We start from the raw sequence: 27,927 nt of genomic DNA, 5'->3' as shown, positions 1-27,927 counted from the left end.
TTTGTGACGTTTGCTGCATGACTGTGAAATAATTATGGTTGCTGCAGGGTGTTGGTGTGAGGCCTCAGGAGAACGTTGAGGAGGCGACACGGCTGGTGATCGAGGAATGTCGCAGGATGTCCATTTCCGACAGGCTTATGGATGCCCATAAGTCTCAGGATTCCCTCGACAAACACTCTCTGGATACCGACAATGTCCAAGACTCAGTCAACAGAGGCGCACTGAACTGCTTCATATCTCAGAACTCCAGTGACAGAAGTGCTATGGACAGCTGCACTGCTCAGGGCTCCGGCGATAGAGACGCAAAGGACTTATCCCAGGACGACGGCGGTAAAGGCGTCCGCGCCTTCCACGCCGAGGGGGACGAAGTGTTCGCCAAAGGTCCAAGAGGACCAACACCACCAGCAGAAGCAGACAACACTGAGTGAAGCACTTTGTTGGCAGGTGATGCATCACACTGCCTTACACTCCACAGTGGCTCCAGCCGTCTGGATTACACTCCACAGTGGCTCCAGCCGTCGGCCTTATACTCCACAGTGGCTCCAGCCGCCTGCCTTACACTCCACAGTGGCTCCAGCCGTCTACCTTACACTCCACAGTGGCTCCAGCCGTCTACCTTACACTCCACAGTGGCTCCAGCCGTCTACCTTACACTCCACAGTGGCTCCAGCCGCCTGCCTTACACTGCACAGTGGCTCTAGCCTTCTAGCTTCCATTCCACAGTGGCTCCAGCATTCTGCCTTACACTCCACAGTGGCTCCAGCCGTATGCCTAACATTACACAGTATCTCCAGCTGTCTAGCTTGCACTCCACAGTGGCTCCAGTCGTCTGCCTTACACTCCACAGTGGCTCCAGCTGTCTGCCTTACACTCCACAGTGGCTCCAGCTGTCTGTCTCTTACTCCATAGTGGCTCCAGCCGTCTGCCTCACACTCCACAGTGGCACCAGCCGTCTGCCTCACACTCAGCAGTGGCACCAACCGTCTGCCTTACACTCAGCAGTGGCACCAGCCATATACCTTACACCCCACAGTGGCTCTAGCCGTCTACCTTACACTCCACAGTGACTCCAGCCATCTGCTTCACACTCCACAGTGACCCCAGCCGTCAACCTTACACTCCACAGTGGCTCCAGCCCATCTACCTTACACTCCACAGTGGCTCCAGCACATCTACCTTACATTCCACAATGGCTCCAGCCGTCTGCCTCACACTCCACAGTGGCACCAGCCGTCTACCTCACACTCAGCAGCGGCACCAGACGTTTGCCTCACACTCAGCAGTGACACCAGACATCTGCCTCACACTCAGCAGTGGCACCAGACATCTCCCTCACACTCAGCAGTGGCACCAGCCATCTACCTTACACTCAGCATTGGCACCGTCCGTCTACCTTTCCCAAGCAGTGGCCTCAGCCGTCTACCTCACACTCAACAATGGCATTGGCCATCTGCCTCACACTCAGCAGTGGCACCTGCCATCTACCTCACACTCAGCAGTGGCACCAGACATCTCCCTCACACTCAGCAGTGGTACTGGCCGTCTACCTTTCACCGAACAGTGGCCTTAGTCGTCAACCTCACACTCAGCAGTGGCACCAGCCGTCTCCCTCACACTCAGCAGTGGCACCGGCCGTCTTCCTCCCCCGAACAGTGGCCTCAGTTGTCTATCTCACACTCAGCAGTGGCACCAGCCATCTACCTTACACTCAGCAGTGGTACTGGCCATCTACCTTTCACTGAACAGTGGCCTCAGTCGTCTACCTCACACTCAGCAGTGGCACCAGCCGTCTCCCTCACTCTCAGCAGTGGCACCGATCGTCTTCCTTTCCCGAACAGTGGCCTCAGTCGTCTACCTCACACTCGGCAGTGGCACCAGCCATCTGCCTCACACTCAGCAGTGGCACCAGCCATCTGCCTCACACTCAGCATTGGCACCAGACATCTGCCTCACACTCAGCAGTGACGTCAGCCATCTACCTCACACTTAGTGGCACCAGCTGTCTACCTCACACTTAGCAGTGGCACCAGCCATCTGCCTCACACTCAACAATTTTCACCTCCTCCCCCACCCTATGATTCACTTCCACTTCCATGGTTCCATCCAGTGCCAAATCCACTCCCAGATATCTAAAACACTTCACTTCCTCCAGTTTTTCTCCATTCAAACTTACCTCCCAATTGACTTGACCCTCAACCCTACTGTACCTAATAACCTTGCTCTTATTCACATTTACTATCAACTTTCTTCTTTCACACACTTTACCAAACTCAGTCACCAGCTTCTGCAGTTTCTCACATGAATCAGCCACTAGTGCTGTATCATCAGCGAACAACAACTGACTCACTTCCCAAGCTCTCTCATCCCCAACAGACTGCATACTTGCCCCTCTTTCCAAAACTCTTGCATTCACCTCCCTAACAACCCCATCCATAAACAAATTAAACAACCATGGAGACATCACACACCCCTGCCACAAACCCACATTTACTGAGAACCAATCACTTTCCTCTCTTCCTACACGTACACATGCCTTACATCCTCAATAAAAACTTTTCACTGCTTCTAACAACTTTCCTCCCACACCATATACTCTTAATACCTTCCACAGAGCATCTCTATCAACTCTATCATATGCCTTCTCCAGGTCCATAAATGCTACATACAAATCCATTTGCTTTTCTAAGTATTTCTCACATGCATTCTTCAAAGCAAACACCTGATCCACACATCCTCTACCACTTCTGAAACCACACTGCTCTTCCCCATTCTGATGCTCTGTACATGCCTTCACCCTCTCAATCAATAGCCTCCAATATAATTTACCAGGAATACTCGACAAACTTATACCTCTGTAATTTGAGCACTCACTCTTATCCCCTTTGCCTTTGTACAGTGGCACTATGCAAGCATTTCACCAATTCTCAGGCACCTCACCATGAACCATACATACATTAGATAACCTTACCAACCAGTCAGCAATACAGTCACCCCCTTTTTTTAATAAATTCCACTGCAATACCATCCAAACCTGCTGCCTTGCCAGCTTTCATCTTCCGCAAAGCTTTTACTACCTCTTCTCTGTTTACCAAATCATTTTCCCTAACCCTCTCACTTTGCACACCACCTCGACCAAAACTCCCTATATCAGCCACTCTATCATTAAACACATTCAACAAACCTTCAAAATACTCACTCCATCTCCTTCTCACATCACCACTAGTTGTTATCACCTCCCCATTAGCCCCCTTCACTGAAGTTCCCATTTGCTCCCTTGTCTTACGCACTTTATTTACTTCCTTCCAAAACATCTTTTTATTCTCCCGAAAATTTAATGATACTCTCTCACCCCAACTCTCATTTGCCCTCTTTTTCACCTCTTGCACCTTTCTCTTGACCTCCTGCCTCTTTTTTTTATACATCACTCTCTCATTTGCATTTCTTCCCTGCAAAAATCGTCCATATGCCTCTCTCTTCTCTTTCACTAATAATCTTACTTCTTCATCCCACCAATCACTACCCTTGGAAGCATTACTATAAATTTACAATACTTGGGAGTGTTCATGTAAATTATCTTATATTTTGGATCATCAGCTTATAATTACTTACACTAGGGAGCATTGATGTTGACTTATGCTTAGGAGCATTAGTTTATGCTGACTTATTCTGAGGAGCTGCGGTGTATACTGACTTACACTTAGGATCATTGGTGTATATTGACTTACGCTTGGAAGCAATAATGTATATTTGATTATCCGGGAGCCTTAGTGCATATTGTTGACTTACACTTAGGAGCATTAAAGTATATTGGCTTACACTTGAGACCATTAATGTATAATGGCTTGCACCTGGGAGCATTAGTGTATATAAATTTACACTTGGAAACATTCATTTATATTGACCTACATATATATATTGACTTACGATTGGAATATTAGTGTATACTGACTTACACATGGGAGCATTAGCATATATTGACTTACACTTTAGAGGAGTGGTGTATACTGACTTACAGACACATTGTTGGGTTTTACTGATGTATTAATCCATTATATTTTACCGGTATATAACTGCAGTCTTACTGGTATTTTACAGTTCTCGATATTCTTGTTATTGTATTCTTGCCACTATATTTGTAATGTATCACATCTGATTGGTATCTTACCATTATATTTGTAATATATCACATCTGATTGGTATCTTACCACTATATTTGTAATGTATCACATCTGATTGGTATCTTACCACTATATTTGTAATGTATCACATCTGATTGGTATCTTACCACTATATTTGTAATGTATCACATCTGATTGGTATCTTACCACTATATTTGTAATGTATCACATCTGATTGGTTGGTGTCTTACCACTATATTTGTAATGTATCACATCTGATTGGTTGGTATCTTACCACTATATTTGTAATGTATCACATCTGATTGGTTGGTATCTTACCACTATATTTGTAATGTATCACATCTGATTGGTATCTTACCACTATATTTGTAATGTATCACATCTGATTGGTATCTTACCACTATATTTGTAATGTATCACATCTGATTGGTATCTTACCACTATATTTGTAATGTATCACATCTTACTGGTATCTTACCACTATATTTGTAATGTATCACATCTGATTGGTATCTTACTACTATATTTGTAATGTATCACATCTGATTGGTATCTTACTACTATATTTGTAATGTATCACATCTGATTGGTATCTTACCACTATATTTGTAATGTATCACATCTGATTGGTATCTTACTATTATATTTTGTAAAGTATCACAGCTGATGGTATCTTACTACAATATTTTGTAATGTACTCACATCTAATCATATCCTACACTTATTTTGTGATGTACACATTGATTGGTATCATACCAATGTATTTGTAATGTATCATTATTGGTATTTTACCACTTTATTTTGTAATGTATCACATCTAATTGGTATCCTTACCCTATTTTGTAGTGTATACATTCTGATTGGTATCTTACCACTATATTTGTAATGTACACATCTGATTGGGTATCTTACACTATATTTGTATTGTTCACATTGATTGGTATCTTACACTTATTTATTTGTCATTTATCATATCAAATTGGTATCTTGCCACATATTTATAATGTATATACATTTTCTAAAAAAATTTTTTGGTATCTTACCACTATATTTGTCATGTATAACCTCTGATGGTATCTTACCACTCTATTTGTAATGTATCACTCTGATTTGGTATCTTACCACTATATTTGTAATGTATCACATCTGATTGGTATCTTACCACTATATTTGTAATGTATCACATCTGATTGGTATCTTACCACTATATTTGTAATGTATCACATCTAATTGGTATCTTACCACTATATTTGTAATGTATCACATCTAATTGGTATCTTACCACTATATTTGTAATGTATTACATCTAATTGGTATCTTACCACTATATCACATCTAATTGGTATCTTACCACTAATTCGTAATTTATCACATCTGATTGGTATCTTACCACTATATTTGTAATGTATCACATCTGACTGGTATCTTACCACTATATTTGTAATGTATCACATCTGTTTGGTATCTTACCACTATATTTGTAATGTATTACATCTGATTGGTATCTTACAATTCTCGAAACTCATGTTACTATATGGCTATGTTTGTTAGTTGTTCTCAATAGCCTTTACTTCCGAACAACAATGTGACCCACACTATAATGAAGCTGTTTTGCCTCCAGAAAATGTTTTGTTTGAAATTTAATTCTGAGGAACTCAAACAATAAAATAACTTTCAGCTATGAAAGTATATATGTTAGACAAGAAGATGTAAACGAAATATTTGTGAGGCGAAAAGTTACAAAAGCAACATTTTACTGAGATGGACAACAATATCTTGTAACTCAACTCGGAATGTCCATATCTGAGGACACGTCCCTCACTGACATGCCTAATATTTGTAATTTATCATATCAAATTGGTATCTTACCACTATATTTGTAATGTATTACATCTAATTGGTATCTTACCACTATATTTGTAATGTATCACATCTGATTGGTATCTTACCACTATATTTGTAATGTATCACATCTGATTGGTATCTTACTGCTATATTTGTAATGTATCACATCTGATTGGTATCTTACCACTATATTTGTAATGTATCACATCTGATTGGTACCTTACCACTATATTTGTAATGTATCACATCTAATTGGTATCTTACCACTATATTTGTAATGTATCACATCTAATTGGTATCTTACCACTATATCACATCTAATTGGTATCTTACCACTAATTTGTAATTTATCACATCTGATTGGTATCTTACCACTATATTTGTAATGTATCACATCTGATTGGTATCTTACCACTATATTTGTAATGTATCACATCTGTTTGGTATCTTACCACTATATTTGTAATGTATTACATCTGATTGGTATCTTACAATTCTCGAAAACTCATGTTACTATATGGCTATGTTTGTTAGTTGTTCTCAATAGCCTTTACTTCCGAACAACAATGTGACCCACACTATAATGAAGCTGTTTTGCCTCCAGAAAATGTTTTGTTTGAAATTTAATTCTGAGGAACTCAAACAATAAAATAACTTTCAGCTATGAAAGTATATATGTTAGACAAGAAGATGTAAACGAAATATTTGTGAGGCGAAAAGTTACAAAAGCAACATTTTACTGAGATGGACAACAATATCTTGTAACTCAACTCGGAATGTCCATATCTGAGGACACATCCCTCACTGACATGCCTAATGAATATACCAGGGGACACGTCCTTCACTGACATGCCTAATGAATATACCAGGGGACACGTCCCTCACTGACATGCCTAATGAATATACCAGGGGACACGTCCCTCACTAACATGCTTAATGAATATACCAGGGGACACATCCCTCACTGACAGTACTTATCAACCTAACAAGGGACAAGATCCTTCCTGACCGACCTAACCTAACCCACCAGAGGACACGGCCCTCATGCCTAACTCATCCATCAATGAACACAGCCTTCACTGGTAGCATTTACGAATTCACCAGGACCACCAACGAGATCAGACGGTTTATTATGGCACAGTAGGATCTACAGTGGGGGAGATGTTGAGTACAGCAAGATCTACACTTGGGGAGATTTTGAGTACAGCAGGATCTACTCTGGGGTAGATGTTGAGTACAATGGGATCTGGCAGGATCTACACTGGGGTAGATGTTCAGTACAGCAGGATCTACAATGGGAGAGATGTTGCATACAGAAGGATCTACACTTGGGTAGATGTTGAGTACAGCAGAATCTACACTGGGGGAGATGAGTATGGCACGATCTACACTGGGGTAGATGTTGAGGACAGCAGGATCTACATGGGTAGATGTTGAGTACAGCAGGATCTACACTGGGATAGATGTTGAGTACAGCAGGTTCTACACGGGTAGATGTTGAGTACAGCAGGATCTACACTGGGATAGATGTTGAGTACAGCAGGATTTACACTGGGAGAGATGTTGAGTACAGCAGAATCTACACTGGGAGAGATGTTGAGTACAGAGGAATCTACACTGCATAGATGTTGAGTACAGCAGGATCTACACTGGGGGAGATGTTGAGTACAGCAGGTTCTACACGGGTAGATGTTGAGTACAGCAGGATCTACACTGGGATAGATGTTGAGTACAGCAGGATTTACACTGGGAGAGATGTTGAGTACAGAGGAATCTACACTGCATAGATGTTGAGTACAGTGGGATCTACACTGGGGGAGATGTTGAGTACAGTGGGATCTACACTGGGGGAGATGTTGAGTACAGTGGGATCTACACTGTGGGAGATGTTGAGTACAGCAGGATCTACACTGGGATAGATGTTGAGTACAGCAGGATCTACATGGGTAGATGTTGAGTACAACATGATCTACACTGGGAGAGATGTTGAGTACAGAGGAATCTACACTGCATAGATGTTGAGTACAGCAGGATCTACACTGGGATAGATGTTGACTACAGCAGGATCTACATGGGTAGATGTTGAGTACAACAGGATCTACACTGGGAGAGATGTTGAGTACAGCAGAATCTACACTGGGAGAGATGTTGAGTACAGAGGAATCTACACTGCATAGATGTTGAGTACAGTGGGATCTATACTGGGGGAGATGTTGAGTACAGTGGGATCTACACTGGGGGAGATGTTGAGTACAGTGGGATCTACACTGTGGGAGATATTGAGTACAGCAGGATCTACACTGGGATAGATGTTGAGTACAGCAGGATCTACATGGGTAGATGTTGAGTACAACATGATCTACACTGGGAGAGATGTTGAGTACAGCAGGATCTACATGGGTAGGTGTTGAGTACAGCAGGATCTACACTGGGATAGATGTTGACTACAGCAGGATCTACATGGGTAGATGTTGAGTACAACAGGATCTACACTGGGAGAGATGTCGAGTACAGCAGAATCTACACTGTGGGAGGTGTTGAGTACAGCAGGATCTACACTGGGGTAGATGTTGAGTACAGCAGGATCCACACTGGTAGATGTTGAGTACAGCAAGATCTACACTGGGAGAGATGTTGAGTACAGCAGGATCTACATGGGTAGATGTTGAGTACACAGGATCTACACTGGGGTAGATGTTGAGTACAGCAGGATCTACACTGGGAGAGATGTTGAGTACAGCAGGATCTACATGGGTAGGTGTTGAGTACAGCAGGATCTACACTTGGATAGATGTTGGGTACAGCAGGATCTAGATGGGTAGATGTTGAGTACAACAGGATCTACACTGGGGTAGATGTTGAGTACAGCAGGATCTACACTGGGAGAGATGTTGAGTACAGCAGGATCTACACGGGGAGATGTTGAGTACAGCAGGATCTACACTGGGGAGATGTTGAGTACAGCAGAATCTACATGGGGAGATGTAGATTACTGCAGAGTCTACACGGGTAGATGTTGAGTACAACAGGTCTACACTGGGGAGATGTTGAGTACATCAGGATCTACGCAGGTAGATGTTGAGTACAGCAGGATCTACACTAGGGTAGATGTTGAGTACATCAGGATTATACGGGTAGATGTTGAGTACAGCAGGATTTACACGGGTAGATGTTTAGTACAGCAGGATCTACACTGGTAGATGTGTACAGCGGGATCTACACTGGGAGAGATGTTGAGTACAGCAGGGTCTACACGGGTAGATGTTGAGTACAGCAGGATGTACATGGGTAGATGTGTACAGCGGGATCTACATTGGGGTAGATGTTGAGCACAACAGGGTCTACACTGGGGTAGATGTTGAGTACAGCAGGATCTAAATGGGGGGATGTTGAGTACAGCAGAATCTACACTGGGTAGATATTGAGTACAGCAGGATCTACAAAGGTAGGTGTTGAGTACAGTAGGATCTACACGGGTAGATGTTGAGTACATTAAGGTCTACACGGGTTGATGTTGAGTACAGCAGGATCTACCCTGGGATAGATGTTGAGTACAGCAGGATCTACACGGGTAGATGTTGAGTACAGTGGGATCTACACTGGGGTAGATGTTGAGTTCAGCAGGATCTACACGGGTAGATGTTGAGTACAGCAGGATCTACACGGGTAGACGTTGAGTACAGCACAATCTACACGGGTAGATGTAGACTACAGCAGGGTCTACACGGGTAGCTGTCGAGTCCAACAGGTCTACACTGAGATGTTGAGTACAGCAAGATCTACATGGATAGATATTGAGTACAGCAGGATTTACACGGGTAGATGTTGAGTACAGCAGGATCTACACAGGGGTATATGTTGAGTACAGCAGGATCTTCACAGGTAGGTGTTGAGTACAGCACGATCTACACTGGGGTTGATGTTGAGTACAGCAGGATCTACCCTGGGGTAAGTGTTGACTACAGTAGGGTCTACACGGGTTAATGTTGAGTACAGCAGGATCTACTCGGGGAGACGTTGAGTACAGCAGGATCTACACTGGGGTAGATGTAGATTACAGCAGGGTCTACACTGGGGTAGATGTTGAGTACAACAGGTCTACAGCGGGATCAACACTGGGGGAGATGTTAAGTACAGCAGGGTCTACACGGGTAGATGTTGAGTACAGCAGGATCTACACGGGTAGATGTTGAGTACAGGATCTACACGGGTAGATGTTTAGTACAGCAGGATCTACACAGGTAGATGTTGAGTACAGCAGGATCTACACTGGGGGAGATGTTGAGTACTGCAGGATCTACACGGGTAGATGTTGAGTACAGCAGGGTCTACACTGGAGTAGGTGTTGAGTACAGCAGGATCTACACGGGTAGATGTTGAGTACAGCAGGATCTACAAGGGTAGGTGTTGAGTACAGCAAGATCTACACTGGGGTAGGTGTTGAGTACAGCAGGATCTACACGGGTAGATGTTGAGTACAGCAGGGTCTACACGGGTAGATGTTGAGTACAGCAGGGTCAACACAGGTATATGTTGAGTACAGTAGGGACTACACGGGTAGATGTTGAGTACACCAGGGTCTACACGGGTAAATGGTGAGTACAGCAGGATCTGCACTGGGGTAGGTGTTGAGCACATCAGGATCTACTGGGGTAGATGTTGAGTACAACAGGATCTACATTGGAGTAGATGTTGAGTACTGCAAGGTCTACACTGGAGTAGATGTTGATTACAGCAGGGTCTACTCTTGGGTGGGTGTTGAGTTCAGCAAGGTCTTCACTGAGGTGGCTGTTGAGCACATAGGGTCTACACGGGTGGGTGTTGAGAAGAGAAGGGTCTATACTGTATTTGGTGTTGAGTGCAGCAAGATCTACACTGGAGCTTAGTGCAACATAATATGCTTTGATAGTTGCGTAATATCGAGGATTTGTTTAAGAAGTTGATCTGCTTCCAATGTATAGTTTCAAGGGGTCATAAAAAAGAGAGAAATAATGTACATGTCTGCTCGTTATTTACTTCAGTTGTGTTTACTAGTTAGTGTTCACATGAACCAGAGGTATATCATCAATTAATTTTTTTTATGTCTTTAAAACATGTCTTTGAAATCCATGAATCTCAATATTCAAATTTACGTCCACTTTATGAAGGCGATATACGACCATGGTAAAATATGAATGAATTTCGAAGATAGGGAGGAAGTCCATGATGTACCCATTGTGATTAAAGATGGAAGATGGGGAGACATTACTATATGTAGATATCTGAGGCCATGAGAACGTTAACATTTATTCTTTGGTGTTGGAAGAGTGATCAGAAGATAAGAACACATACGGAGGTTGATTAGGCAAAGTAATTTATTTGTAATTATTCATATTTATCGGCAAATGACATTTACACTTGTGGCACCATCCCTTTAAACGTTGTTGTAATAAAACAAATTTAAGCACAACTTCTACATGGTTCGTGTCTTCTGTCATTCTATCCCATTCTTTCACGCACTTATGCTTTAAAAGTACATCTTTCTTAAGTTCATAGTCTAATTTCAAATTATGTCTTGTGGTTGCTTTGTCTGGAAGTGTACACTGTCTGCGTCATGGATGTTGACAAAGTTGAAGGTTGGGATCAAATTACTCCCTAACTAGTTTCTCTCCCAAGGTTGGTAAATGAAAATCTTAATTCTGGTAATTAAGTTGCTACCTCCCAGTATGCACAAATGGGTAATATTAAACACGTAGTAAAAGAATCGTAGCATGGAGAATGATATTGTAACAGAAAGTAATACAGTAACCATAAGAGGAAGATAGAGATGTAAAGTAACATTAGCATCAAACAAAAACGTTAAGTGAAAAGCTAACATGACTGGTGACAGGAGCATCACACACACACTATACATGTATATATATATATATATATATATATATTTTTTTTTTAAACTATTCGCCATTTCCCGCGTAAGCGAGGTAGCGTTAAGAACAGAGGACTGGGCCTTTTTTGGAATATCACCTGGCCCCCTCTGTTCCTTCTTTCGGAAAATTAAAAAAAAAAACGAGAGGGGAGGATTTCCAGCCCCCCCGCTCCCTCCCCTTTTAGTCGCCTTCTACGACACGCAGGGAATACGTGGGAAGTATTCTTAATCCCCTATTTTTTTTTCTTTTTTTCCCCAAAAAGAAGGAACAGAGAAGGGGGCCAGGTGAGGATATTCCCTCTAAGGCCCAGTCCTCTGTTCTTAACGCTACCTCGCTAACGCGGGAAATGGCGAATAGTATGAAAAAAAAAATATATATATATATATATATATATATATATATATAATATATATATATATATATATATATCCCTGGGGATAGGGGAGAAAGAATACTTCCCACGTATTCCCTGCGTGTCGTAGAAGGTGACTAAAAGGGAAGGGAGCTGGGGGCTGGAAATCTTCCCCTCTTTTTTTTTTTCAATTTTCCAAAGGAAGGACCAGAGAAGGGGGCCGGGTGAAGGTGTTTCCTCAGAGGCCCAGTCCTCTGTTCTTAACGCTACCTCGCTGAGGCGGGAAATGGCGAATAGTATGAAAGAAAAGAAGATATAATATATATATATATATATATATATATATATATATATATATATATATATATATATATATATATATATATATGTGTATAAAGTATGTGTGTTATGTTTTTATCATTAAAGATATTACTGTTTCACGAGTTCATAGATCAGATGCATTTGTCACGTGGTTAAAACCAAATCGGCAGTTTATATATCCATCTTCCCATAGGCATGTTCGTAGCTTCTGTTTTAATGATTGCTCATTACGCTAATGACTGATTTAGAATCAATATCTTTCTTTAACGTTTGCTTGTTTGTTAAATTTGTTTGATCGAGGGAAAAAAGTTTTGCTGTGTATTATCTCATGGACCTCCCACCTATCACGGAACTCAAGTGCTTTACTCTTACATAAGAATTTTCATCTTTTCCTTTCGATAGTCATCACAGCATACTAGTATCATGTAGATTAATGATTATGGTATTTATAATAATATAGGCCATGAAAAGCTTGGAGAACCCTGCTTTCTCCTTATTACAATTGGTTTATTACTCTTCATGTTCTGAAGTTCTTTAAAGATGCAAATAACCGCTGCAAATGTTCACAAATAATATCAAGCTTAGCATTCCAGTTATTTTACCGCTAAGAACCGTTGTACCTCGTACACCTGTTCATTCTTCTATTGGGAACATTTTGTTTACGGTAGTATAAGTACAGTAAATGTTTTTGTAGGAGGAGAGTTTGGTACTACATAATAAAATCTTGAGCCTAACTTGGCTACGTAATACTAATCTTGTAGGTCTTATGACTTGTCTGTGATGCTCACTTCATCTCTCTCATTGCCAGCCATGTACCAGCGTTTCTCCGCAGTCTGATATGTTTACACTCCTCTCCGTTTAATTACTTACCAATGAGTTATTTTATCAGATAATACGTGTGAGTAGATACGCTTGGTATTTGCAACTCTACCCGATCATAAACTGATGTGTGGCACACCAAGAGAAGGAGAGTTGCGCAAGGCGGCCGTTGGCCCACAGCTTGACATGTTAAACAGCTGATTTTGATTTTGACTTGCTTGGTAACCTGTTTGTTGCTGGCTGGAAAGCTGGTGTCTAATGTACAGTGACTTGCTATAGTTACTTAATACATATTGAAGCCTGTAACATTGGTATATTGTGCTGATATGATATAACTCAGTTGTTTTCTCTTAAATGTGATAAAAGTATTGACAGATTTTGGACATCATTCCCATGTACATGGAAAATAAGAAATGCCATTTGCAGTTCGTGATGCCATCTTAGGTATGTTACTGAAGGGAAGCATATCTTGTAGGAATCTATTCCCAGTAAGTTCAGATGCAGTCATGTTATAATACCAACATATGATAGTTTGTTCAGTTAACTTTAGTGCAAAAGGGTGCAGAATGGGATACCAAGTGCACTGTTGTGTGGTGCTGGTATGGGTTTGTATTATTCAGTTTTATACGTCTTTAATTCCACAGGGAGAATACATCCGCTCTTAACACTGATCTTCCTAAACCATGTCAGTAGGGGAAAGTGAGATGTGAACCTCTACACTCACTTATATGCTTTGTACTTTTCCATTTGCACTTTTTAGGGATGTTTGAGTATTGCAAATGCTGACAAAAATCATGTCGAAGAAACTTTCATTTTGTAGAGCATTCTTTGCCAGTGAAGTTGACTTTGAAATAAGTTTAAGAATTCTTTGATGATTCCTGAGAGGTGAGTGTTTACCTCAATTTCCATTTTTTCAGTAGAAATTTATGAATATTACTGACTGCATGGTATCAGATGTAGACAAAGTGTGAATTCAATTTTTTTTTGTTTAAGCATTCTTGTCTGAAAATTATCAATTTACAGTATTCTTGTGATTCTACTTAATTATGTACTTACGCCACTTTTTTCTTAAATACATTAATTTAGTAGGGCATTTTATTTGGTGCTGGAAATGAGTTACTTGTGAAGATATAATGATATGGAAGATTTTTTTTTCATATTTCATATGATAAATGAGATAATAGCAGGTAGGTCTGTGACTTACCCAAACATCTCATAGTTGCCTTATTTGTTAGTGTCATATTTTCCAGCAGTTAAACATGACTTGTGACAATCACATTTTTCAAGTGCATTAGAATATAGGTAAATTTCCTCATGAGTCCAGTTGATTTGTAGAATTTCATCTACTTTAAGATATCTTGTTTATCCCCACATTTTCTTGGTAGTTTGAAGCTACCTCCCAAAAGTGAACTTATCAAGCAACCAAACCACTCAGTGATTAGATCAAATTAGTAACCTATTTCCAAATAATATTGCAAGGTAAATATTGTTTGCTAATGGAAGGAAGGTGGGTTCATTTGGTTTTGATGATTTCTAGATGTACTTCTTTTTTTTTTGGTCTGAATCAGACTGCCTGAAGCAAAACAGTACATGCATGAAGGAAAAAGAAACATACAAGACAAATTTGGAAGATATTGATGAATTTAAATTAAAAGTAAACTATAGAATTTAGAAAATATATATAATGTCATAAGAAAGTAGTCACAGAATAAAGTATTTGAAATTGTTGATTAGGGTAACAGTTATGATATTGTATACTTAGACTTAAGTAAGGCTTTTGACAGAGTACCTCTTGAGCATCTGCTTAGAAAAATAGTGGCGCACGGCATCGGGGGTTATGTATTTAATTGGATTGGGCTTGGCTTACTGACAAAAAACAGAGGGTATGCATCAACAGAGCTACATCAGACTGGGGCATTGTAGCCAGTGGTGTTCCTCTGGGGTCAGTCTTGGGACTGCTATTGTTCGTTGAATATATTACCGAATTGGATATGGGAATAACCAGCGACTTAAGTAGATTTGCTGATGATACAAAAATAGGGGCCGTAATAGACTTAGATGAAAATTCAGTGAATTTGCATAGGGACTTAAAATAGATTGTCAGGATGGGCAGATACATGGAAAATGGAATTCAGCATAGATAAATGCATAACACTTATTGTGGGTAAAGACAGGAACACTGATTACAAACTGGATAGTATTACTATTGGTAAAACTGAGTACAAAAGAGATTTAGGGGTACTGGTTAACAAGGATCTGAAGCCGTGGCAACAATGTATTAAAGTGTGTAATGAGGCTAAACAGATGTTGGGGTTCATTGATAGGACTGTTAGCAATAGTACTCCTAGAGTATTATTGCAACTTTATCTTGCATTGGTGAGACCACATTTGGATTATGCAGTACATTTTTGGGCTCCATACTGTTCAGTTGATATAGACTGTAGAGAGATTACAAAGGCGAATGACAAAAATGATCCCTGGAATTAAGATCCTCACTGATGAAGAAAGGTTAAAAATAAAAATGACTGAATTTGCTCTCAAGAGGAGGAGGGCTAGAGTGGATAATTGAAGTTTTTAAATGGGTGAAGGGCATTAATAAAGGTAACATGAATAAAGTTCTTAGAATAACACCACTGGATAGGACAGAAATGATGGATTTAGATTAGAGAAAAATAGATTCAGGTAGGATGTGGGTAAATAATAGTGCAGGAATAGGGTAGTAGATTTATGGAACAAGCTGCCCAGTACAGTTGTGGAAGGTAGGTCTTTAGGTAGCTTTAAATGAAGGTTGGATGCGATTATGGGTTCATGCAGTTGGTTGTAGGATAGACAGATACAGTACCTGCCTTGCTTGGGCCAGTAGACCTTTTGCAGTGTCCTAACTTCTTATGTCTTATGAAATATAGAATCTCTTAAATAAAAGATAAAATACTGTCGCAGAATCAGTTTGATATATTTTCTGTAAACAACATTAGACCCAAACAAGACCAGCATCACATCTTGAATAGACATTATGAGGGTAGACAGCATACAGAAGATTAAAAAGTTGTTTATTAGTTGAGAGTGTTCATGTGGGGTCCCACAAATGTAGAATTCCCTCTTCATGCTGTACAAATGAGTGATTTCACTGAGCGAATGTTATGAAAAACAAAGGTAAATAGCTGCTAAGGAAAGCTGGGGGTGGCTCTTAGGTTTTGTGTATTTTTACAGTTACAGTGTTTTCCTTTTTAAGTTAACTCCACATTATCTCTGAACTTCATACCACTTTCTGATATTTCCTTACTTGTCATTTGGAATTCTAAAAAATTTACTGATCATACTTTGCCTCGTATATTCTATATCACAAGTACACACTGTCTTTGCAAAACAATATCACCAAGGTTCCAAAGGTAATAGAGTGGTAGGGCTAAACTGATACTTTACTCCCACTTTAATTTACTTACAGCTACAGCAAGTGGACAAAGATGACTACAGAACATTTACATATTTTTAGGATAACTTGGAAAACAAGGTAAATATTGGTCCCTTGGGAAGATGGATGGGATTCCAAAAGCTCTCTTGAATTTTGATGTTTTTCCATTTTGTACTGTTTAACTTTACATTTCCCATCATGGTTTAAGTGTAAGCTTGACTGGGGAGCCTTTGGAAGAAGTGGAATACTTTAATTTTATGTGTTGATGTGGCAGTGGATAGAACCATGGGAGCTGAAGTATCATGGGATGGAATAGTGGGCTAAAGTCCTGGGTATTTTATGGATTGTGTGAAAGTGGAGGTCATTGTCTATTAGGCCAAAGGCAAGTATGTCTGAAGGTATAGCATTTCTGACAGTATTGTAAAAATGTGTCCTGGGCCAGAATGCAAAATGAAGAAAAAGGATTGACACAAAAGCTAAATGCCAGAAGATGACACGAAGCATGGGTGGGTCGATCGTGTAAGGAGTGAAAAAGTAAGTGTGATTTAATTCCCCCGTGCTGCTCAGAAAATTGTTGGAGCTAGAACGTAGGGAACATCAGTATGAAAAGAATGGTTCTTATTAATCCTTTAAGGGGTAGTGCAGCAAGAAGATAACAAGTGTGGGACTCTTTTACTCATAATCCTAAAAGTTATTGCTCAAGAGATTTATTTCTCTCTCGGATTTGCCCGACTACACCTGCTCAGTGACTTTGTTCACCGTAACCCCCCCCTTATCTGTGCAGATGTAAACACAGGCATGGTATCACAAATGTTCATTTGGGGTCTAGTCTTACTCTAGAACAGAGATATTCTGTTTTCGTAGTACAGACAACTCATTATCCCTCCTGAAACCTCTCATGACTCTTGGGGGGTTGTGACCCACTGTTTGAGAGGGCTTCATTGTTCCGTCCGCTCTTCTCTGAGTAGGAAGAGCATTTATGCATCCAGTTCTGACTCTGCTGGAGGCAGAGGTTCCTTTTTGAGGTAGTCAAATTGGGTCTTTAGGTAGATTCCCTTTAATATACTGTAAACTTTTGCCTGTCGGGGTTGACTATAGAACTAATGAGATGTCTGGAAAGAGGCTTGGGGGTTAGTTGATATCTCAGCCTCCTTTGTTGAGGAGTATTATAGGACAGCCCCTGACTTGGCTTGAAGAGGAATACGCCATAAAGATGATAAGCAAGGATTTCATAAGAATTTGAAGTGTGACCTGTTTTTATCAGTCTTTTTCTGGTTCAAAAAGAATTTTTATAGGAAAAGTGATTTTTTTCTTATCTACTTTTCCTAAGTACTCACATACTGAAACACAGATTTAAAGTGAACACTTCACAGAGTATCTGCTGGACATAATTGAACACTGGACACAGCCTAAACTAAAAGGATATATCTGGCACATTCTGTTCTACTCCTGGATGAGAAAGTTCCAGACTCTCTGCTTAGGTACACAGACTTGGCAGTTCAAGGTGATGCCTTTCGGCTTATAAATATCCATACAGTGTTTACCAGAATGGTTACTTTCCTTTTCCTTCAAAAAAAATAGCATTCTTTGAATGGAACTCTCTGACCAGTTCTCTTTGTCTCATTAGAGACAGATCTCTTGACTATGCAAATGCTGCATTTTTCTTACGTTCCCTGACCTTGGTTTCTTGACATTAGCTATAGCAACTTCAGCCTTGCAGCTTTGTGCAGTAACATTAGGAGGCTGCTTCAGTTAGGTTACTTCTTATTTTTTTTTTTTTTTTTTTGCAGCAGACAGAGATCTTCTCCAAGTGCACTTTCCTGGGAAATTTCTCCAACCCTTAGTTTGATGGACAAAGGGAGAGAACCCAAGAAAAGAAAAATGCCTTAGGGAACTCCATTGATGTCTCTGGTGGTTTGGATGCACTCACTGAGTTAAACTTAAGACAAGGCTTCTGTTCTTCGGAGTGTCATATAAGTGCAGGACTTTGGATGGAGCAAAAATCTCCATTTCAGCAAAAGAAGCTCGTCCTATGTGGAATTTTATCTCTGATGAACCTGTTGAGATCTAAAACTAGTGCTAAAAATGTCTTAAGGAAGGATGTTTTTCTTTTGATTATTTCTGAGAAGTATGCAATGTCTCGGTAGAGTCCCGTCAGGACCTTGCATTACATTGACATAAATGTCTGCAGAAACAAGATGCATTCACTTGGATTCTTTTTATAGGAGTGGAATCTCAGGTGGATCTCTTTGCCACCAGAACTAGTGGTTAGTACTAATGAACGTATCTTCATTTGCTGACTAATGACCTTTGCAACATATACCCTGTCCTTGGATTAGAGTTGTTGGAATCATATTTACCTTTTCCCTATTAGATTTTCTTGGGAAGGGTCTCAGCTAACAGATTTTGGGGATATAGTGATATTGGTAGACCAAAGTGTGGGACAAACGTCTTTGGTGCTAGACTGCTTTAGTTGTGCCTTTCTCCTTGGTTGATACCTTACATTTTTCAAGACCATCCTGAGCATTTTTTTACAAGAGTCCCAACTTGAAAAGTTTAAGAGCTGGATTTTACACTTATGATTTTTCCCAAATACCTCTTCAGGCTAAGGTTTATAGAAGGCTTAACATAACAGTGTGTCGCATTCAATCCCTTTTTCAAGAATCTGGACATGAGTGAAGCCTTGTTTACATATTTTCTCTGCTTTTCACAGAAAAAGGCTAGTAACATTATTGCTTCATGAGTCTCTTTCACAAATGCCTGACTATAGGTTATGATATCAATTTGTCACTGTGTTTAGGATAAACTTTTCTGGTCTTTCTCTCAGAGGAGACCACTTGCAACTCCACTGCAACCCAGGTTAGTTATTTTTAAAGTCCTAGACATTTGGCAAGCTGAAAAAAATTTCTGACAGTTTAGCTCAACAACTTCTTATGAGAACTCTCTCTTCCCTATAGCCATGGTTTTTAGAAGGGGAGTTTGTGAATAACATACTGTGTTCAGATTCAAGTATCTTCCTGATATCAACCACATATTGGTTGAGGTACACTTGTACATTAGAGTCTTGGTAAGCATGAAAATTTTACTTAGAAATAGGCATGTTGTCATCAACTCTTAGAAGACTTTACCATGACTCGTCAGCAAATTGTTTGTTTTCATAGGTCACTGCTGTGCCAAAAGTTTTTAGTATGCTTATTTCCACTGTCTGTTTCCCTGATAAGAAGGTGCAGTACAAATGATAAATTATAGACATAGCCATAACCCTTCAATCATTTGGCTGCAGTAATGAAGTTGTGTTGGTACGCAGAAACATTACCTGAAAGTGTTCAGTGTCAAGAATAAGCAGTGTCTTGTGTGGCAGGTTGTTCATGAAACAAATAAAGCTTTCTTGTTTGCATAACCATCCATTATCATGTGTAACCACTTTCCACAATGACATACTTTAACATGACCAGGTTTTCAGTAACTGCTTCCCTATGTGCACTTACAACTTCACTTGTAACCTTACTTTTATTTAAACCACAGTGCTTTGTTTGTGAGCTAATCAAGCCAGCCACGATTAGCCACAAAAGTGTCATCTTCTGAACTCTCATTATATCTGTTTCTCAGATCTTTGTATGACTTTTAGCTTTATGCTGAATAACGATCATACTTATCGGGATGTTGCATTAATTTTGATCTTTGATTTAGATGCAACATTTGCTTCATTTTCTCAATGACTTCACAACTGCTATGAATATTTTTATTTGTGTTTAACCTATATATTGCTTCCATCTTCATCATCTGAGGATCCTTAAAGGACTGATTCCTTCATCACATGATTTAGATATTCTCTCTTAGATTAAATATCCTGCTAATTGATAGTTCCATTTCGGGGAGGGGGGGGACAACAACAACTTATGAGCATCTGATCTACAAACACCCATACTTAGGAATGAGCTTCAAAAAACATTCTAATTCCTTGTCCAACATATAATCAGCTACTTATACTTACAAATGGTCGATGTACAGTCAATAGATTGAACCAGGGCATGTGAACTGTCTGGGGAAAACCATGGAAAGTTTTGTGGGACCTGGATGTGGAAAGGGAGCTGTGGTTTTGGTGCATTTTACATGACAGCTAGAGACTGAGTGTGAACAAATGTGGCCTTTGTTGTCTTTTCCTAGCGCTACCTCACACGCGTGTGAGGGGAGGTTTTGTCATTTCATGTGTGGCGGGGTAGCGACGGGAATGAATAAAGGCAGCAAGTACGAATTATGTACATGCGTATATATGTATATGTCTGCGTATGTATGTATATATATATATATATATATATATATATATATATATATATATATATATTTTGAAGGTTTGTTGAATGTGTCTGATGACAGAGTGGCAGATATAGGGTGTTTTGGTCGAGGTGGTGTGCAAAGTGAGAGGGTTAGGGAAAATGATTTGGTAAACAGAGAAGAGGTAGTAAAAGCTTTGCGGAAGATGAAAGCCGGCAAGGCAGCAGGTTTGGATGGTATTGCAGTGGAATTTATTAAAAAAGGGGGTGACTGTATTGTTGACTGGTTGGTAAGGTTATTTAATGTATGTATGACTCATGGTGAGGTGCCTGAGGATTGGCGGAATGCGTGCATAGTGCCATTGTACAAAGGCAAAGGGGATAAGAGTGAGTGCTCAAATTACAGAGGTATAAGTTTGTTGAGTATTCCTGGTAAATTATATGGGAGGGTATTGATTGAGAGGGTGAAGGCATGTACAGAGCATCAGATTGGGGAAGAGCAGTGCGGTTTCAGAAGTGGTAGAGGATGTGTGGATCAGGTGTTTGCTTTGAAGAATGTATGTGAGAAATACTTAGAAAAGCAAATGGATTTGTATGTAGCATTTATGGATCTGGAGAAGGCATATGATAGAGTTGATAGAGATGCTCTGTGGAAGGTATTAAGAATATATGGTGTGGGAGGCAAGTTGTTAGAAGCAGTGAAAAGTTTTTATCGAGGATGTAAGGCATGTGTACGTGTAGGAAGAGAGGAAAGTGATTGGTTCTCAGTGAATGTAGGTTTGCGGCAGGGGTGTGTGATGTCTCCATGGTTGTTTAATTTGTTTATGGATGGGGTTGTTAGGGAGGTGAATGCAAGAGTCCTGGAAAGAGGGGCAAGTATGAAGTCTGTTGGGGATGAGAGAGCTTGGGAAGTGAGTCAGTTGTTGTTCGCTGATGATACAGCGCTGGTGGCTGATTCATGTGAGAAACTGCAGAAGCTGGTGACTGAGTTTGGTAAAGTGTGTGGAAGAAGAAAGTTAAGAGTAAATGTGAATAAGAGCAAGGTTATTAGGTACAGTAGGGTTGAGGGTCAAGTCAATTGGGAGGTAAGTTTGAATGGAGAAAAACTGGAGGAAGTGAAGTGTTTTAGATATCTGGGAGTGGATCTGTCAGCGGATGGAACCATGGAAGCGGAAGTGGATCATAGGGTGGGGGAGGGGGCGAAAATTTTGGGAGCCTTGAAAAATGTGTGGAAGTCGAGAACATTATCTCGGAAAGCAAAACTGGGTATGTTTGAAGGAATAGTGGTTCCAACAATGTTGTATGGTTGCGAGGCGTGGGCTATGGATAGAGTTGTGCGCAGGAGGATGGATGTGCTGGAAATGAGATGTTTGAGGACAATGTGTGGTGTGAGGTGGTTTGATCGAGTAAGTAACGTAAGGGTAAGAGAGATGTGTGGAAATAAAAAGAGCGTGGTTGAGAGAGCAGAAGAGGGTGTTTTGAAATGGTTTGGGCACATGGAGAGAATGAGTGAGGAAAGATTGACCAAGAGGATATATGTGTCGGAGGTGGAGGGAACGAGGAGAAGAGGGAGACCAAATTGGAGGTGGAAAGATGGAGTGAAAAAGATTTTGTGTGATCGGGGCCTGAACATGCAGGAGGGTGTAAGGAGGGCAAGGAATAGAGTGAATTGGAGCGATGTGGTATACAGGGGTTGACGTGCTGTCAGTGGAGTGAATCAAGGCATGTGAGGCGTCTGGGGTGGACCATGGAAAGCTGTGTAGGTATGTATACACGTGTGTGGACATGTGTATGTACATGTGTATGGGGGGGGGGGTTGGGCCATTTCTTTCGTCTGTTTCCTTGCGCTACCTCGCAGACGCGGGAGACAGCGACAAAGTATAAAAAAAAAAAAAAAAAAAAAAAAAAATATATTTATTTATTTTGATTTTGCTTTGTTGCTGTCTCCCGCGTTTGCGAGGTAGCGCAAGGAAACAGACGAAAGAAATGGCCCAACCCACCCCCATGCACATGTATATATATACACTTCCACCCACGCAAATATACATACCTATACATCTCAATGTACACATATATGTACACACACAGACATATACATATATACCCATGCACACAATTCACACTGCCTTTATTCATTCCCATCGCCACCTCACCACACATGGAATACCATCCCCCTCCCCCCTCATGTGTGCGAGGTAGCACTAGGAAAAGACAACAAAGGCCCCATTCGTTCACACTCAGTCTCTAGCTGTCATGCAATAATGCCCGAAACCACAGCTCCCTTTCCACATCCAGGCCCCACACAACTTTCCATGGTTTACCCCAGATGCTTCACATGCCCTGATTCAATCCAGTGACAGCACGTCAACCCCAGTATACCACATCGATCCAATTTACTCTATTCCTTGCCCGCCTTTCACCCTCCTGCATGTTCAGGCCCCAATCACTCAAAATCTTTTTCACTCCATCTTTCCACCTCCAATTTGGTCTCCCACTTCTCCTCGTTCCCTCCACCTTCGACACATATATCCTCTTGGTCAATCTTTCCTCACTCATTCTCTCCATGTGCCCAAACCATTTCAAAACACCCTCTTCTGCTCTTTCAACCACGCTCTTTTTATTTCCACACATCTCTCTTATCCTTACATTACTTACTTGATCAAACCACCTCACACCACACATTGTCCTCGAACGTCTCATTTCCAGCACATCCACCCTCTTGCGCACAACTCTATACATAGCCCATGCCTCGCAACCATACAACATTGTTGGAACCACTATTCCTTCAAACATACCCATTTTTGCTTTCCGAGATAATGTTCTCGACTTCCACACATTCTTCAAGGCTCCCAGGATTTTCGCCCCCTCCCCCACCCTATGATTCACTTCCGCTTCCATGGTTCCATCCGCTGCCAGATCCACTCCCAGATGTCTAAAATACTTTACTTCCTCCAGTTTTTCTCCATTCAAACTTACCTCCCAATTGACTTGACCCTCAACCCTACTGTACCTAATAACCTTGCTCTTATTCACATTTACTCTTAACTTTCTTCTTTCACACACTTTACCAAACTCAGTCACCAGCTTCTGCAGTTTCTCACATGAATCAGCCACCAGCGCTGTATCATCAGCGAACAACAACTGACTCACTTCCCAAGCTCTCTCATCCACAACAGACTTCATACTTGCTCCTCTTTCCAAAACTCTTGCATTCACCTCCCTAACAACCCCAATATATATATATATATATATATATATATATATATATATATATATACATATATATATATATATATATGTATACGTTGAAATGTATAGGTATGTATATGTGCGTGTGTGGACGTGTATGTATAGACGTGTATGTGGGTGGGTTGCGCCATTCTTTCGTCTGTTTCCTTGCGCTACCTCGCTAATGTGGGAGACAGTGACAAAGTATAATGTAAATACTTAATGAAAAAATGCAATTTATGAGTTTGTAAGTATAAGTAACTGATTATGTGTTGGACGAAGAATTAGAATGTTTTTTGAAGCTCATTCCTAAGTATGGGTGTTTGTAGATCAGTTGCTCATAAGTTGTTGTCGTCGTCGTCGTCTACTTTAGGCTATCTTTTAAGAGGGCTAATCCCCCCCCCCCCCCCCCCCCCCCCACACACACACACACACACACACACACACACACACACACACACACACACACACACACACTCCCTTGCCTTCTTTTTCTTTTTTTGCTGTCATATACCCAGAACAGGTAAGAACTTATCCCTTGGTATAAGCTTAGATACCACTAACTGTTAATCCATCATCAGTTAAATGCATTACTTATGGTCAGACTTTACTTTCTAACATTCCTGCCCTTTTTGCAGTGCTAGCAGGACTGCTCCATCCTCTTGTTTTTTTGGCTTCAGACTGAACTCTATGCTTTTCTCCCTCTCTTTGATTTTTCATATTTGATGAATATTCCACTGAATTCCACTCTAAGATTCTTAGCTTTTCTAAGTACTTCTGGCTTGATGGTTCCAAGTAATATGGTTGCCTGTCTTGATGACTCCAAGTCAAATGTAACCATAACTGGTCGCTCCCATACATCTTAATTATAGCCACCAATTCTTCTCCTTATCACGAAAATTGCATCTGGCGCCTTCAGCAATTTTTTTGATATGTAGTAGGTAATAGTTGATACGCAGCCACTGACCAGGGAGGTATGCTACTGATACTACCCACCTGGGTATCATGAGGGTTGATGATGGTTGCATAGTAAGCCAGAACTTCATTAGTTGTCAAGTTGCACTTCTCTGACTCAGGTAGGTGGCTTTTCTATCAACCTTACCCTCAGGTGGACTGCTTGCATTCTGTCAACAAACATACCGTCTCTCCTTGTCATGCATATCACTTGAGAACAATTCATGTGCCTCATTCTTCATAAATCTAGATTTTCCTGTTGTGAGCACTGTGCTCTAGCCTTGCCTTTTTGCAAAATGGTTGGAGCAATAGATAGAAGTAGTAGGTAGAAAGATTAGGCAGGAGCATTGTGAAGAAACATAAGGTAGACGGATTAGGTAGGAGCATTAGGCACAATTAGTAGCTTGGAACAATAGGTAGACACATTCAATAGAAGTAGTTGGTAGGGACATTAGGTAGGAGCCTCTGGAAACAGTGTGCTATAGTTGCTGTCTGCCAGTGGCTTGTTGAGGCTGAGGCTCTAAAGGTTAAAAAACATCATTGGAGTTCATCAGATATGGAGACTCTTTTGCCATCGCCACCTCCTTGAGGGAGTTCCCATGTGGAATGAGCATCAAAGATGTGGATGGAGGGATCTAAGCCAAAAAATAATCAGTGATTTACATCTATCAACATATGGATATATGGATCTTCTAAGCCAAAAATAAACTGTAATTTACATCTGTCAACCTCATGCTTTACTAATCATTCTAATTTTGGTGCCATTCACTTTTCATCTAGATCCCTCAGTGTAGAGGTGTCAACCACTGTCTTTAATTTTCGATGTGAGTGCTGGTCCCATATGCTTTGTATTTTTCTAAACCTTTCATCAACTAGCCTATATACTTTGTCTGTCTGAGTGTACCTGGATTAAAATGAGGGACATACATGAGCTTATGTGGGTATTAAGGGGTCATTATTGGATTATGTATTAATTGATTGACATGCAAAGTTGAGACTCGTAGATGTTAAAGCATTGAGAGGGACAGTTGATGGGATGTCTGATCATTACTTGGTGGAGGCAGAGGTGAAGGTTTGTTGAGGCTTTAGGAAAAGAAAAAATCAAATGGATGAGAAGAAGGTTATGAAAATGGGTGAGCATGGAAAAGAGGCTGTGATAAGAGATACCACGAGAGATTGAGTGTGAACTGGAAACAGGTATGAGTAAATGAAGCTAGAGGAGTGATTGAGGAATGGGAGGAGTTAAGGAAATTACTGTGAACGTGTGTGAGATAAATGTGTGGCATGCAGAATGTGGGAGGAGGACAAGTTCTCAGGAAATATTTTGAGTGATGGGATGAGGAAGTTGTTGTTAGTGAAAGATAAAAGAGAGGTTAATGGGCATTTCTTGCAGGCAGGGATTGCAAGTAACTGGGAGACATACAAGGGTAAGCAGCAGGAAGTCAAGAGGAAGGTACAGGGGCTGAAAATGAGGGCATTGAGCATTGGGTTAGTGAATATCAGCAGGCTTCAGGGACAATAAGAAAATGTGATGGAAGGAGGTTATTAGTATAAGAAAAACAAGAGGACAAATGGGAGCATAACTGGAAGGGGTAAATGGGGAAGTGGTGACTGGCTGTTTAGGGGTGGGGAAGCCTTGGAGGTGAGTCAGTTGTTTGCTGATGATACAGCGTAGGTGAGAGATTCAATTAAGAAATGTAGAAGCTGGTGTCTGAGTTTGGGAAAAAGTATGAAAGGAGAATTTAAAGAGTAAATATGAATAAAAGCAAGGTTATTAAGTTAGTAGTGAAAAGAGACTGGTTATTTGTAATGTGAGTTTGAAGGGAGTGAACTTGGAGAAAGTGGAGTGTTTTAGATACTTGGAAGTGGATATATCAGTGAATGGACAAAGGTCTTGGGCATATTGAGAATTATGTAGAAAGAGAGGTCACTATCTTTAAGGGCAAATGGGTATGTTTGATGATATAGTAGTCCTATCAGTGACTGGGGCCCTAGAGAGAAATGTAAAGAACAGGGAGAATGTGTTGGAAGTGAAAGGAGAGACTCATCTGCCATGCCACCCCCATGCTTGGAGTTCTTGGAGGGATTTAGTGTTAGAGCTGTAAATATATATATGGATGAAGTGTTTTAGGACATTATGTGGTGTGAGTAGGGTTGATTGAATAAAAAATGATAGGATAAGAGAGTGGTGTGGTAATGATATGTATTAGAGAGCTCAAGGTGTGCTGAAATGGTTTGGATATATGTCGAGGATGACTGTGAAGGTTTACACATCAGAAGTGGAGGGAACAAGGAAAAGGAGGGAACCAAGGAGGAGATGGAAGAATGGAATAATGTGGTATGCAGGGTTGACATGCAGGTAGTGGGCTGAACCAGGGTATATGAAACCACAGAAAGGTCTTGGGGCCTACTTGTGGATAGGGGGCTCTGGTTTTGGTGCATTATACGTGAGAGCTAGAGAGTGGATGTGAGCAAATGAGGCCATTTTTTTTGTCTGTTCTCAGCACTTCCTCGCTGGTGCAAGAAATGGTGAACATGTATGAAAAGAGAAAAGAGGTAGTGAAAGCTTTGCAGAAGATGAAATCCAGCAAGACGTTGGATTTGGATGGTATTACAGTGGAATTCATTAAACAAGGGTGTGTGACTGTGTTGTCGATTGGTTGGTAAGGATAGTTAG

At 40.7% G+C, this 27,927-nt stretch overlaps 2 protein-coding genes across 4 annotated transcripts in view; both read left to right on the top strand.

The window, feature by feature from the left end:
• LOC139760757 (phosrestin-2-like) overlaps positions 1 to 4,780 on the top strand; it is a 46,247-nt gene extending 41,467 nt beyond the window's left edge. The window contains exon 10 of the mRNA XM_071684303.1: positions 48 to 4,780. Coding sequence (XP_071540404.1) covers positions 48 to 428 — 381 coding nt within the window. The 3' untranslated portion in view covers positions 429 to 4,780. The remainder of the gene's footprint in view (positions 1 to 47) is intronic.
• An 8,500-nt stretch (positions 4,781 to 13,280) lies between these two features.
• PAN3 (Poly(A) specific ribonuclease subunit PAN3) overlaps positions 13,281 to 27,927 on the top strand; it is a 224,852-nt gene continuing 210,205 nt past the window's right edge. For all 3 annotated transcript variants that reach the window (XR_011715398.1, XM_071684307.1, XM_071684306.1), the window contains exon 1: positions 13,281 to 13,461. The gene's annotated coding sequence lies outside the window, so the exon portion shown is untranslated. The remainder of the gene's footprint in view (positions 13,462 to 27,927) is intronic.

The sequence above is a fragment of the Panulirus ornatus genome, chromosome 38, assembly GCF_036320965.1.
Source record: "Panulirus ornatus isolate Po-2019 chromosome 38, ASM3632096v1, whole genome shotgun sequence".
NCBI lineage: Eukaryota > Metazoa > Arthropoda > Malacostraca > Decapoda > Palinuridae > Panulirus > Panulirus ornatus.
This window is presented reverse-complemented; position numbering and strand designations above follow the sequence as displayed.